Source organism: Prionailurus bengalensis, chromosome E1, assembly GCF_016509475.1.
Source record: "Prionailurus bengalensis isolate Pbe53 chromosome E1, Fcat_Pben_1.1_paternal_pri, whole genome shotgun sequence".
Lineage (NCBI taxonomy): Eukaryota > Metazoa > Chordata > Mammalia > Carnivora > Felidae > Prionailurus > Prionailurus bengalensis.
Genome location: NC_057347.1, coordinates 8,719,278 through 8,731,325, shown reverse-complemented (window position 1 = coordinate 8,731,325; position 12,048 = coordinate 8,719,278). Strand labels below are relative to the sequence as shown.

General features: G+C 57.4%; 1 protein-coding gene across 3 annotated transcripts in view; it reads left to right on the top strand.

Annotated features, from left to right (window-relative positions):
• The first annotated feature begins 1,235 nt into the window (after positions 1-1,235).
• The window catches only part of PMP22 (peripheral myelin protein 22), a 30,843-nt gene continuing 20,030 nt past the window's right edge, over positions 1,236-12,048 (top strand). The window contains exons 1-3 of one of the 3 annotated variants that reach the window (XM_043583169.1): positions 1,236-1,488; positions 6,276-6,387; positions 7,751-7,850. In XM_043583169.1, the coding sequence (XP_043439104.1) occupies positions 6,310-6,387; positions 7,751-7,850 (178 nt within the window). In that variant the 5' untranslated portion in view covers positions 1,236-1,488; positions 6,276-6,309. Of the gene's footprint in view, positions 1,489-4,377; positions 4,527-5,615; positions 5,983-6,275; positions 6,388-7,750; positions 7,851-12,048 lie in introns of those variants that run through there. The other 2 variants (XM_043583168.1, XM_043583170.1) reach the window with 2 other exon arrangements.

Below are 12,048 nucleotides of genomic sequence, written 5' to 3'. Positions count from 1 at the left end.
AGCTCTTGGAAGGATGGAGGGCTGATCAGATTGGCACTATCCAGCCAGAAGCAAACTCCCTGCTTCCCACCTGCACCCTGCCCCACCCCACCCTTTCTTCCTCTGAATCCATAGCCCTTGGGCACAAAGGCTCTCAGACATCTTCAGGCTTAGTCCGGCCTGAGGGCCAGCTGCAACCTTCAAGCAGGACCTTGGGGACATCAAGGCAGGGGGGTTGTCTGGGGAAGCTGAAAACCTTGCTCGCTGGGCCCTCCCTCACCCCCTAAGTCAGGGGAGGATTGAGGGAGTTCCTCTCTCTTTCTCTTCTCTCTGTCTCTCTCTCTCACGCACACCAAATATACACCTACGCCCCTCTTTTACCTGGCAAGGCTCTGAAGCATAACCTGTCTGACGCTACAGCCCTCACTGGGCATAACTTCCATTTTGGGCACCGTGACCGAAGGCAGCGAGGCAGAAACAAGTGACCGTCCGATGCCTTCTGACCGTCTGTTACCCACACCCGAGCCCCAGCCCGGACCACTGAGTCAGCTACTCTCGCACACGGGCCCAGGCCAGGCTGCGTGCAAAGCTGTCCGTAATTTTAATGAGCAGTCGGAGCTAAGGAGACCCGAGGCCAGGCCGGGTTATGCTGTTTCACTGCGCCTGGAAACATCCCGGCTGATAGCAGAACGGGCAGTGGGCCTCTGGGACCCCCCTCCGGACTGTGGAGCCGGACAAAACGTAAGGTGTTTGCGGCCAAGAGAGACTTCCCCAGACTCTACAGGGCACTACGGATTGGCATCCCTGTCCTAAGAGGTGGGGAAACTGCCAGAATTCCAGGAGACTCCTTCAATAAAACTAAGTGCCCTTGTCTTGGGACTTCCACCCAGGAGACTGGGGGACGCATATAGTGCAAAGAGCCTGAAGAAACTGGTGGCCTCCTTGGCCCAACGCTCCGTAACTTTGCAACTGTCCTCGCAGCCTATCGTTCCTATCTATTGATGGTTCGAATGCCTTCAATCGAGTCTTGTTGACTTGGACCGAATGATCTCACGGAGGTCAACGTCATTCGCGAGATGCCCGCGCTCTTTCAAATGATGATACTGATTTTAAAAAGAAAAAAAGAAACTTATCTGCAATTAACACGTAGGACACCCCACGCGGCGCGTTTCCTCCTCGGAGGAAAAGAGCAGGGCCTCTGGGGATCACTGTAGACCAAGCTGGGTGCTGTCTCTTTAAGCAGAAGAGGCTGAGAAGCTCTCAGGCCACCATGACATATCCCAGCATTGGACCAGCCCCTGAATAAACTGGAAAGACGCCTGGCCTGGCTTCAGTTACACGGAGCACCCCCGGGGAAACATCTCGGGGAGCCTGGTTGGAAGCAGTGGGGCTTACAACCTGCCAGCTGCTGGTCTCTCGGCTGCCCTGTGGGGAGGACCCCGCCTTGGCATCCCTCGTGTTTGGAGCAGAGAAATCCGCGTGGAGGAAGGGGTTACACCATTCGGCCCGGTGAGTTTTCTTGGCACACTGTCCCTCTGCAGAGTGGAAGCTTCTGCTTCTCCGAGAACTGCCCAGTCCCCCACCCCCTGCAAATCACAAATGGGAAGGGCTGCAGGGGAGACAGGGCTTTTGTGTTGCAGATGACCGACCGTCAGAGGGTTTTCAACTCCTCCTTTGGAAGCTGGGTATATACTCTGGCTGGGGAGGGGAGAGGCTCTATCTGAGAGCGTCTGGAAACCCCAGCACGTCCAGATTTGAAGGGAGAAAGGGGACCCGATGCTTTTTTTTCCTGATGGGACGGAGCTCTGCACACACAGCTGGCTGGCAGGGGACCTTGGGTTGGGAAGCAGGTTAGGGAGAAGCTTCCACCGGTAGTCAAGCCCTGGCCTGGCCCTGGGTGTGGCCAAGCCTGGTGGAGACTTCCCCGGGGCGGTGTTTCGTCTTCCACCCTGGGAGCCCAGCGGGCAGGAGACAGGCGAGAGGCAGTAAGGGAGGAGCAAAAAAGGGTTCAAGCTCATGGGTTCCAAAGCTCACAGCGTGGTGTCACCTGCTTAGGGACTAAAATCTTGGGAAGAGGAAGAGGCAGGCTGTCGCTTACGACGTGTATTCTTTCCTAGATGCATACGCTTCGGTAAAAAGGTTACTTGGGAAAAGAAAAAAAGAAAAGGAAGAGAAAGAAAATCCTGAGTTAAATACGCCAATTATCTGGAAAGTGCTTAGAACAGTACTGGGTACATAGTGTCCACATCAGTGTTGGTGGAATAAATAAAATAAAAGTCTGAATGGCATAAAGAGAGGCCATAGTTGCTGGGGCATACCTGACCTATAAAATGACCCAGGAGGAGAGAGCACACTGTCATTCCTGTGGTCAGTTATGCTATTGGCATAAGCTATTTTAGCTCACGGGGTGGGCTGGCGGGGGTGGGGTGGGGTGGGGGCTCAGCCTTGCTTGATGTGAGGGCAAAATGTGATATAACGGTAACCATGGTGACAGTTTACTGGGTCCTGGTCCCTATTATGTTCCGGACACTATGCAAACTGCCTCACACACCTTGTCCCCCCTACTCGCCACCTCTAAAGTAGGCATTGTCAGTCCTGCTTGTAGATGCAAAAATGGAAGCTCGTGGAACTTCAGGTACTTGCCCCAATTCAGGACTCTGAGTAGTCAGCTTTGTCTGAGCCCAGAGCCAGCGCGCCTAAGCGTTGCCCCACACCGCCTCTCCCAGACCATGTGTGCACCTGTCATATAATGCGCATCGAGCCAAACTTTCATATGTCATCTTTTTAATTGGCTAATATAAGAGTTTTTAAAAGACCGTGGTTTGAAGAGTATTTCAGATAATGTATTTTTTTTTAATTTTTTAACGTTTATTTATTTTTGGGACAGAGAGAGACAGAGCATGAACTGGGGAGGGGCAGAGAGAGAGGGAGACACAGAATCGGAAGTAGGCTCCAGGCTCTGAGCCATCGGCCCAGAGCCTGATGCGGGGCTCGAACTCACGGACCGTGAGATCGTGACCTGAGCTGAAGTCCGATGCTCAACCAACTGAGCCACCCAGGCGCCCCCAGATAACGTATTTTGACTTAAAGGCAAGAATATGCAATCAGCTACCATAAGCAGATACTTTAAAAAAATTTATTTTTGTTTATTTTTTGAGAGCGAGAAGCAGAGAGAGACAGAGAGCATGAGCCGGGGAGGCGCAGACAGAGGGAGAGAGAGAATCCCACCTAGGCTCTGCACTGTCAGCCCCAGGAGAGGCAAACTCGGAACCGAGAGATCATGACCTCAACCCAAGTCAAGAGTCGGATGCTTAACCCTTCTGAGTCACCCAGGCGCCCCTAAACAGCTGGTTTCAAATAGTAAAATAGTATGGAATTGTCTGAATCAGTTGGAATGATGAGGTTTTATGACAGGACACTAGCCGTCCGGGTGTGTGTGAATTGCTGCATTAGTAAGTAAAGACATTTAAAATCCACATTAAGGCTCTGGGCTTGCGCACCCACTCTCCCTTCGAGAGTCGTATTTGGGCCCACCTGCGCCACGCCCAGAAGGGCTAGACTCTCCGTCCCTGTGACGCTGGGCGAACCACTTTCAGGCGACTATGAATCAGCGGATTTCCCTGGCTGATCTTCCCCCACCTCGATGGCCAACTCCCCACCCAATGGCCTGGGGACGCCAGCGGAGGCTGGGAGCCGGGCCAGGCGAACTTCGCCTGGAGCATACCCGGCTGTGGTCCGGGCTAGCAGGAGCCAGACCCCCTTCCCCCGGTCGCGCTGTGCTGTAGTCGGCGGAACTCTCCCTCCTCCTGCTAATTGTCACCCAAGCGGGGCCCGCAAAGTGGGTCCCTTGAGTCCTAGGGAGCCGGCACGCGGCCTGGGCGCAGACACGGACAGCGCGGGAGGGCGCGGTGCAGGTGTGGCCAGCACAAATGCCAGGGCAGGCCAGGCGCGCCAGGACCCGAGAGGTGAGGGCCGTCTTCCTGCGCTTAAGTGCCGGCTCCCCCCTCCCCGGAGGAGAGGAATCCGGCCTCGGTCCCCGCGTGGGCGCAGTGCACGTGCGTGCGCCCCGGCGGGGGCGACCTCGGGAGGGCTTTTCCCACGTGGCCGAGGGGGCGGAAGGGCCAGTTTATTGGCCGACACTTGGTCTCCAGGAGCTCGGGGAGCCAGAGGAAGCGGAGGTGAGAAAGCTCAGCCGCCGGCTAGTAGCGAGTAAAAGTCCCAGCGGTTTCGCAGTGATCGACTTTCTCCCGAGGCGGCTTGAAGGCCGAGTAACTGTCTCCCGCCCGCCCTCCCTGCCTCCTGCCCTCTCTCCTCCCCCGAGTCCCGCCCCCCTGCACACGCTGACCCAGGGACACACCCTACTGCAGCGACGCAGACAGGGCGTTGTTCCCGTTAAAGGGGAACGCCGGGAGCCTCCCTCTGGCCCCTCGCTTCGCGCGCGCAGCCCCGCAGCGCAGCTGTCTTGGGGACGCCAGCCGCCGAGCCAGACGCGCCGAGTTTGTGCCGGAGGCCACTTGGAGGAACGGGGACAACTATCCCTTTGGGCTGTAAGTGCTTTGGTAGGGACAAGTGGAGGAGATGGAGGCGAAACGTGGGCATCTTCCGTCGATGGTGCCAGAAAGCGCGGAGCAGGCGCGGGCACTGGGCTGGCCAGTGTCTTTCCGAGCTCGGACAGGCGGACCACGGTCTGGCTCGTCTGGTTCTTGCGGGGCTTGTAGGGACACCGTGTGGCCTTGCCTTATGGTCCCTAAGTCGTAAGGGGCGCGGGTGGCGGTGTGGGGATATGCGGCAAGGGCTGAGCACTTTGGGTCTCTCTGGAGACGCGCCTACTTGGGGACTCATTGGCAAAGCAGTCCCTGCGGTGGACCCCGGAGATGGGGCTGCTGGCCCCCCGTGGTCCCCCCATTTCTAGCCATAGACCCGATTATCCTTCTCTTGTCCCTCCCGGCTCTAGGAGCCGTTGGATTTAATTTAAACCGTCTGGGAGACCATCCGAAAGCCGTGCTCATTTCTTCCCGTACATTCCAGGGGTTCCTTGGACTGTGTTGCTTAGGGAGAGCAGCGGAGGGGCCTGGTATTGGGGACTTTTAAAAAGGAGCTGTTGAAACGTGGTCTCCCCTGGCCCTGTGCTGAGACGGTGCCCCCAAATGCAGCTGGGCTTCCACAGCCGTAGTACCCTCTAACGGGTCACCCCAGTCTCCATTTCCCCCCAGGAGCTGTAAAACAAGGGGCTAGGACCACACAGCTGCGTGGGGGAAGCTGCCCTGCCGGCTTTGGCGGGTTGCGGTTCTCCTGGGACTCAGCCCTCCACCCTCCGCCTCTCCTTCCCACCGGACATCTGCCACCACCCCCCCCTCCCCGCCACCCCCCCTCCGTGCAGGCTCCTGGGCGCGCGTCCCGGCGCGCCGAGGCCGAACCGGGTCGTGTCTCGGCTCCGCGTGCCGGGGGCGCAGCCGGGACCGGGGAGAACCGGCGAGAGGCCAGCCCGGGAGCGCAGGGCCCGGCCCGCAGGGGCTGCGGCGGGAGGGGATTGGGGGTAGGGGGTGGGGTGAAGCGCGCGGTGGGCGGGAAGCGCGGGGGTCCCGCCACTCTCTGGGCCTTTCTTTCCTGCCCACACTCCCCCGGCTCTGCGCCTCCTCTCCGGAGCCGCCGGTGTGGACGCCAGGCTGAGCCGGGGCCAGGACGGCTCCCCGGCGCTGGCAGAACCCGGTGGAAACTTGGGAGACTAACGGAACGCGGAGCGCACCGGGCCCGGGAAACCAGCTCCCCGCCGCGCGCTCTCCCTCGCAGCGTGCGGCTGGCGTCCCCGGGCCTCCGGCAGAAATCGGGGCGCCCACGCGCGGACCCCCAACCGCCACCCCGTAGGGAAAGGGGGCTCTCTCCTCCTCCTGCCTCCTTCCCCACGTGGGGCTGTGCTCCGGAGGCAACCCCGGGTGGGTGGAGGTGTGCCGTGGCCTCCGCTGGTCATTCTGGGAAGAGCTCTCCTCCCGGGGTGACTTAGACGTGCGTACCCCCTCGTCTCGTCCCCGAAGCAAGAGGTGTCGTGTGGCCGGCGGGCCCCCCGCGGGCTGCCTGGCGGGGATGCTGCGGCCGGCTGCTGCCCTCTCTCGGCCGGCCGCCGGGAGGCGTGCGGGCGCCGCGACCCGGGCCGGGCGCGCAGCCAGGCCCCTGCATTCCGCCGGCGCGGGGACCCTCCCTCCGCGCGCTCCTCCTCCCTCCCCCCCTCCCTCGCTCGCTCGCCCGCCCGGGCCAGTTGGTTGGGCCTCACGTCCAGCTTCGGCTCTCTTTCCCGGCAGGCAGGAACTCCGCTGAGCACAACCAGCCGCCAGAATGCTCCTCTTGTTGCTGGGCATCATCGTCCTCCACGTCGCAGTGCTCGTGCTGCTCTTCGTCTCCACGATCGTCAGCGTGAGTGCCCGGCGGGCAGCGGGGAGGTGGGCGCGGGCGGGGCACCCGGACCCCCTCTCCCCACCCCCCGCCCTGGGCTCGGGCCTCCCGGGCGGCGATTCCTCCGGGTCCGCGCCGCGTCGTGATTTGCAAACGACGTGAAAGTCTCGGGCGGCCCCCGGGGCGTTTTTGCATTTTCTGGCAGGCTGCCCCCTTTCAGTTGTTTGGAGAAAAGCCGAGCAGATTCAGGGGTAGGAGGGAGGCGATCGCCAGACTAGGTGAGCGGCGCAGGCCTCCATTTAAACCAAATAATTTCAGTGCAGAGACCTCAGGGTTTCCCGACCTTCATTTGATAAAATTGCAGGGTTTTTTTTTTTTTTTTTTTTTTTTTGCGCCGTAGGTTCCTTGAGGAAGGAAGTGGAGTATTTATGAAGGTTTGTTTTTCTCCACATGTCATGGAACACCCTTTAGGGCTGGAAATGGGAAGGTTAAAATAGGCTCTTCCGGAAAAGAGTTCACAGCCCCCGGTCTGCTTTGTGATGTGGGCATAGCACCTTCCACTCTAAAGCCTCTTCTGTATGAACACAGAGCGTGCGTGGGGAAGGGGCAGAGAGAGAGAGAGAGGGAGACACAGAATCCCAAGCAGGCCCCAGGCTCTGAGCTGTCAGCACAGAACCCACGCGGGGCTGGAAGTCAGGAACCTTGAGATCACGACCTGAGCCCAAAGTCAGACGCTTAACCGGCTGAGCCACCCAGGCGCCCCTACTGTGGTTTTAACTTCTTAACTGAGGCGTATCCCAGACGTGATATTCTTGTCCGTTTCCAAGGTTGAGAAATATGTCAGAGTGAGAGATTGTGATGTTGGGGATCTGTGGATTGTTTCATCGTTTGTAAGCATTTTTACAACCTCTTAATCTTGTGGGATTGATAGGAATTAGGAGCCAGGCGACAGGCTCAGAGAGGCAGTAGCTTGGGGGAGCGACACCCAGGAGATCCGGGGTGAGGAGAGCCGGCTTGAATGCAGGTGTCCTGGCTTGAGTTCATGGCTCCTTCTGCTATAGGACATACTTCTGCACGTATTAGCTTGTGTGCGTGTGTGTGTGTGTGTGTGTGTGTGTGAGTGAACTTTTCTGTTCACAAAGTGCTTTTCAACGCTGGCCCTCCGCCCAACACCATGTCTGAGCCAGACCCCCACCTCTCTCCTTTCCCCAGTGTGACTGTGGCCTCTGGCTGGGCCACCCTGGGCAGGGCAGGGGCAGGCCAGGTAGACGGGCGGATGAGGCTGCTCTTGCCTTCCTTCCCCTTTCTCTCCCCTTCCCCTTTCTCTCCCCTTCCCTTCGCTCCTCACCACCCTGTCTGATCGAAGATGTCTGGTCCTTTCTAGCAATGGATCGTGGGCAATGGACATGCAACCGATCTCTGGCAGAATTGTAGCACCTCTTCTTCCGGAAACGTCCACCACTGCTACTCATCGTCGGCAAATGGTGAGACTGGGTCTTTGCTCCATATTTCTCAGTCCAGACCTGGAAACCCTTGTTCTTGGAAGACGCAGCTCAAAAGTTGTTGCTGGGGTGGGGCAGAATGCAATAGGGGACCGGGGATCCGAGACAGGAGAAGGGCAGAAGTTTCCCTGGCTAACCTAAGACCCCGGCTCTCACTGCACATGATCTCTCCCCGGAAAGATGCCCTAGAAAGCACAGTGCTTCTTGTCAGCAAAGAAACGTGGGCACAGATAAGCCATAAATGTGGCACCATGGCAGGACCTTAGGCAGACCCAGTTGGGCCTTCTGACCCCACTGGTATCTTTGCTTTGGTGGCTGTCTCTATCCAGAAAGGTCCTGCCACTTCCTGTTTCAGTGACGGTCCCAGGGGGTAGTTGGGCCAGCTTTTGGTCCCCCGTTGGCAAGACCGCTTTTCGAGGTCGTGGGCCTCAGTGGTGATGCCATTTGGCATTCCAACCTTCGGGTGTTTCCTTGCAGCAAGATGGCGACTCGAAGCTATTTGCAAAAGGCTAAACGCAAGCCTAGGAGTGCCCTTCGTGCGGAGGACTGTGTTTCTCCTTTGTCCTCGGTATCATTGCTTGTGAGATATTTGAAGCGGGGCTTTCTTGGATTCCAGTTAAGGGATAATTGGCAGTGAGGGACCCTCTAGACACCGCCTGTACTCAGAGGAGTGCTCAGACGTAGGGGCCCCCCGCGTCTTTGGATGCGGAGAGGCAGCGGTAAATGGGGTGCCTTCTCTGGGGTGGCTGGGTGCTGTTGAGTGTCACTGTGGACCCTGAAAGGGACCCTAGTGCTTGGTGTTGAGGACATCGTGGGCTGGGCTTGGCATGGGCCCGTGCTCCAAAGGATACGTCCCCAGCCTGGAGAGGGAAGTCGCTGTAGGATTTGACAAAGCTTTCCTGACATCTCGGGTTTTAAAAGACCGAGCAAGGACAGCCTCCGTTGTTGCTGAAGCTACTCATGATCTAGTATTTCCGTTGGAGATGTTACAACTGCTGACAGAGACCAGTTTGGGTCCAGCTCCATAAAGCAGGCAGGGAAGGGGCCCTCCGCTCTGGCTTTTGCACGGTGCACAAGCTTTGTGTCCCTGCGGGCTCCGCACCCAGTAACCCCCAAGCTGTCACCGAAGCATTGCAAACCCACATCTCGAACCTCTGTATGAAGAGAAACTTCTAGAACACTTATGGGGCAGTGTCTGTGGGGGAAGGATCGGTGAGGAGTAGAAAACCCTGCTTTACATTTAAGCTTTCCCCGGGGGCGGGGGGTGGGGCGAAAACAGAAAGGCCTCCGTCCCCATGGACGTGAGCAGCCCCGAATCTTTTCTCGGAGTGCGTGAAGGATATTGGATGAAAAACATCCTAGACGGGGGTGCAGCGCGTTTGCATGGTGAGTTGACAGATGAGTAACTGAAATGAAATACTCGTGCATGCCTGAGAATGCGGTGATAGCCCTGTTTGCCCCCAAAGCCACAGCATCCGGTGCCCCCCCCCCCCCCCCAAGGATCTGGCTCAAGTTCTCTGAAGAATCCAGATGGGTGGCGCCCCCGCTCACTACTGACACCTGGTGGTCACCAGTGGTGACGCGGCCCCAGAGAGTGGTTTTTCCCCAGGCCTCCCCAGACCTCAAATGCCACTCGGGGTTGGCGTGAAATCCTGGACTCTGAGGTCCGGACGGGGGCAGAGGCTCAGCTGTCTAGACTGCGCTCCAGCCGTGCATGGGAAGGAAGGCAGCCTTCACCTCGGGGCCGGTTACTGACCCCGGGTGCTGCACTTGACCGGGTTGTGAATGGCTGTCATCTCCGGCCAGCAGCCGGAGGCTTCTTCGAAGTTGGCCCCCGAAGTTAGACGTTTCCATGGAAGCTTCCCCAGTAGTTGTTATCTCCGCTGACGGCTCCCCGGCCGGTCAGCCTGTGTTCCGACTTCAGCTCTGACCAGGGGCGGGGGATCCTCTGGGCCTCCTGTGCTTTGCCGATCGAGTTTAACAATTTCCGAGGCAAGCCACAGACGCAAAAATCTGCAGTTACAAACATTAGACTGCCTTGACGAATGAACTGAGGTGTGCGTTTGTGCTCAGGCTGTTCCAAACATCCTCTGGGATGAGGTCCTCCAAAGTGATTTGTTACCGAGAGCGACAGATTGCCAAGTATGTTACAGGCGCGTTAGGTGAAAATGTGTCGGTTGACCTGACTGGCTGGCTTTTACCGAAGGGACTTGAGTTTGTACGTGCGGTGCCCGGGGCATGACATCTGCCCCTCGTTTTCTGTGTGAACGCTGCCCCCTGCCGTGTGAACCTCATGAGGTCAACCAGCTGGGTTGTATAGTCTGAGGGAGAAGTCTTAGATCTTTCCATCAAGCTACCTCTTGCTATGAGAAGTGGTTTTAGCTGTCTTACCTGCCTTCTCATTTTCTGAATTCGTTTCCATACCTTCTGGGTCCATCCTTAACTTGGCTGCAGGTGGGGGGCGGGAAGAACCTTAGGGGGGGCCTGTTCATCATGACCTTGTATTGACGGCCTCCCCGGGCCCAGGGAATACGAGCACTTGGAAATGGTGGACCTTGCCCTTGAGGGGCCTGAGCCTCTCTGAGGAGCCAGCAGATAAGTGGGGGGGGGGGGGGGGAGGGGGTGAATCACTGGGAAGGCAGCATAGGCCAGATGCCCAAGGAGTGGGGGCAGGCAGACAGCGCCAGAGTTCAAGGGAGGAAGTCTCGTGTGGGAGGTGGAATCTGATCCATCCTCCAGAGGATGGGCAGGATTTAAATAAATACAGGCAAGGAGGAGGATATCCCTACCAAGGCAATGACGTGACCCGCAGCAAGGGGACAGCAGTGCAGGGGACGTGTTGGATCCGTCGGCTAGTATTCGGATGAGGATTAAAATTGACCGCAATGTAACAGCACCTCTTCAAGTAGCTGTGGCTTCCTTAAGACAGTTTCTTTTCGGGAAGTCAGCGGCCTGAGAAGAGAGAGCTACGGCGCTTTCATGAAGTTGTCAGAGACCCAGACACTTTCTAGCTCTTTCCTTTGCTCTCTCTTGAATGTGGTCCTCATCCTCATGGTCGCAAAGGCTGCTGATGCTCCAGCCATCTCATCCAGGCTTCAAGCAATAGGGCGGAGAAAGGAGGAGGAGAATGTGCGCCCTTCCCTTTCCATGGAATGTCTCCAGAGAGACCTCACTCACACTGCTGTGTGTGTTCTTTTACAGGAACTTAGTCACACAGCCACACCTAGTTACCAGGGAGGCTGAGGATGTAGTCACTTGGCCTCGTGGGAAGCACGGCTTCTCGATTCCTAGAAATTTAACAGCAAGCCCTCCCCGTAAGCCTGGCTTGAAACACTTCTCTCCGGGGCTGTGACCTTTCCCCCCTCTGTACCCCGTCATACTCTTTACCATAGCTCCGCTGGGTCCTAGGCAGTTTCTGGGCAGAGCCCCGTTATTTTAGGATTATTCAAATATTTCCTCCTTCCTGTATCCTGGGCTCTAAGAGCCGCACCGGCCAGTTCTCAGAGAGATCCATATTGGAAAGCGTGCGACCTTTGGACTTGCCTCTTGTTCTCCCCACCTCCAGTCCCTAAGCCTCCTCATTTCATCATGTCTCTGGATCTGTGTTTCCTTCCAGCCTGGACTCCTCTCCTGACCTTCCAGATCTGCATATGCAGCCTCCTTCTAGACGGTTCCACTGGGATGTCTCAGGGGCATCCCCGAACCAGTCAGTCTCCATTCTCCTCCACCAAATCTACCTCTTGGACAATTCCTAGTATCTTAGAGAATGCTGCTAATGTCTGCAGCCCGTGTGGATGTATTTCCTTCTGGTTCCTCAGCCTGCCCCCCCACCCCCCAGCCCCACCGGGTGCTGGCTGTTTCCTTGTGGATCACCACGCCTGCAGGACTTCTCAGAGCCACTGAGGCTGCCCCCTAACCCGTCACCTTGCTTATTTCTTTATAACTCAGTTTTCACACCCAATCCAGGGTGATATTTTAAAAAAATACAAAGCCGGCCCTGTCACTCTCGATCTCAAGCCTTTCAGAGGGCCCCTCCTTGGCCTTCAACTTCAGATGGAAATCTTTACTAAATCCCATAGGAATCTACCTGGATGGACCCATTCCCTTGAAACCTCATCTCCTGGAATTTTCTGCCTTCTGTTGGTTCCTTGATCATGAACTTCCCACCTCCGGGGCCCGC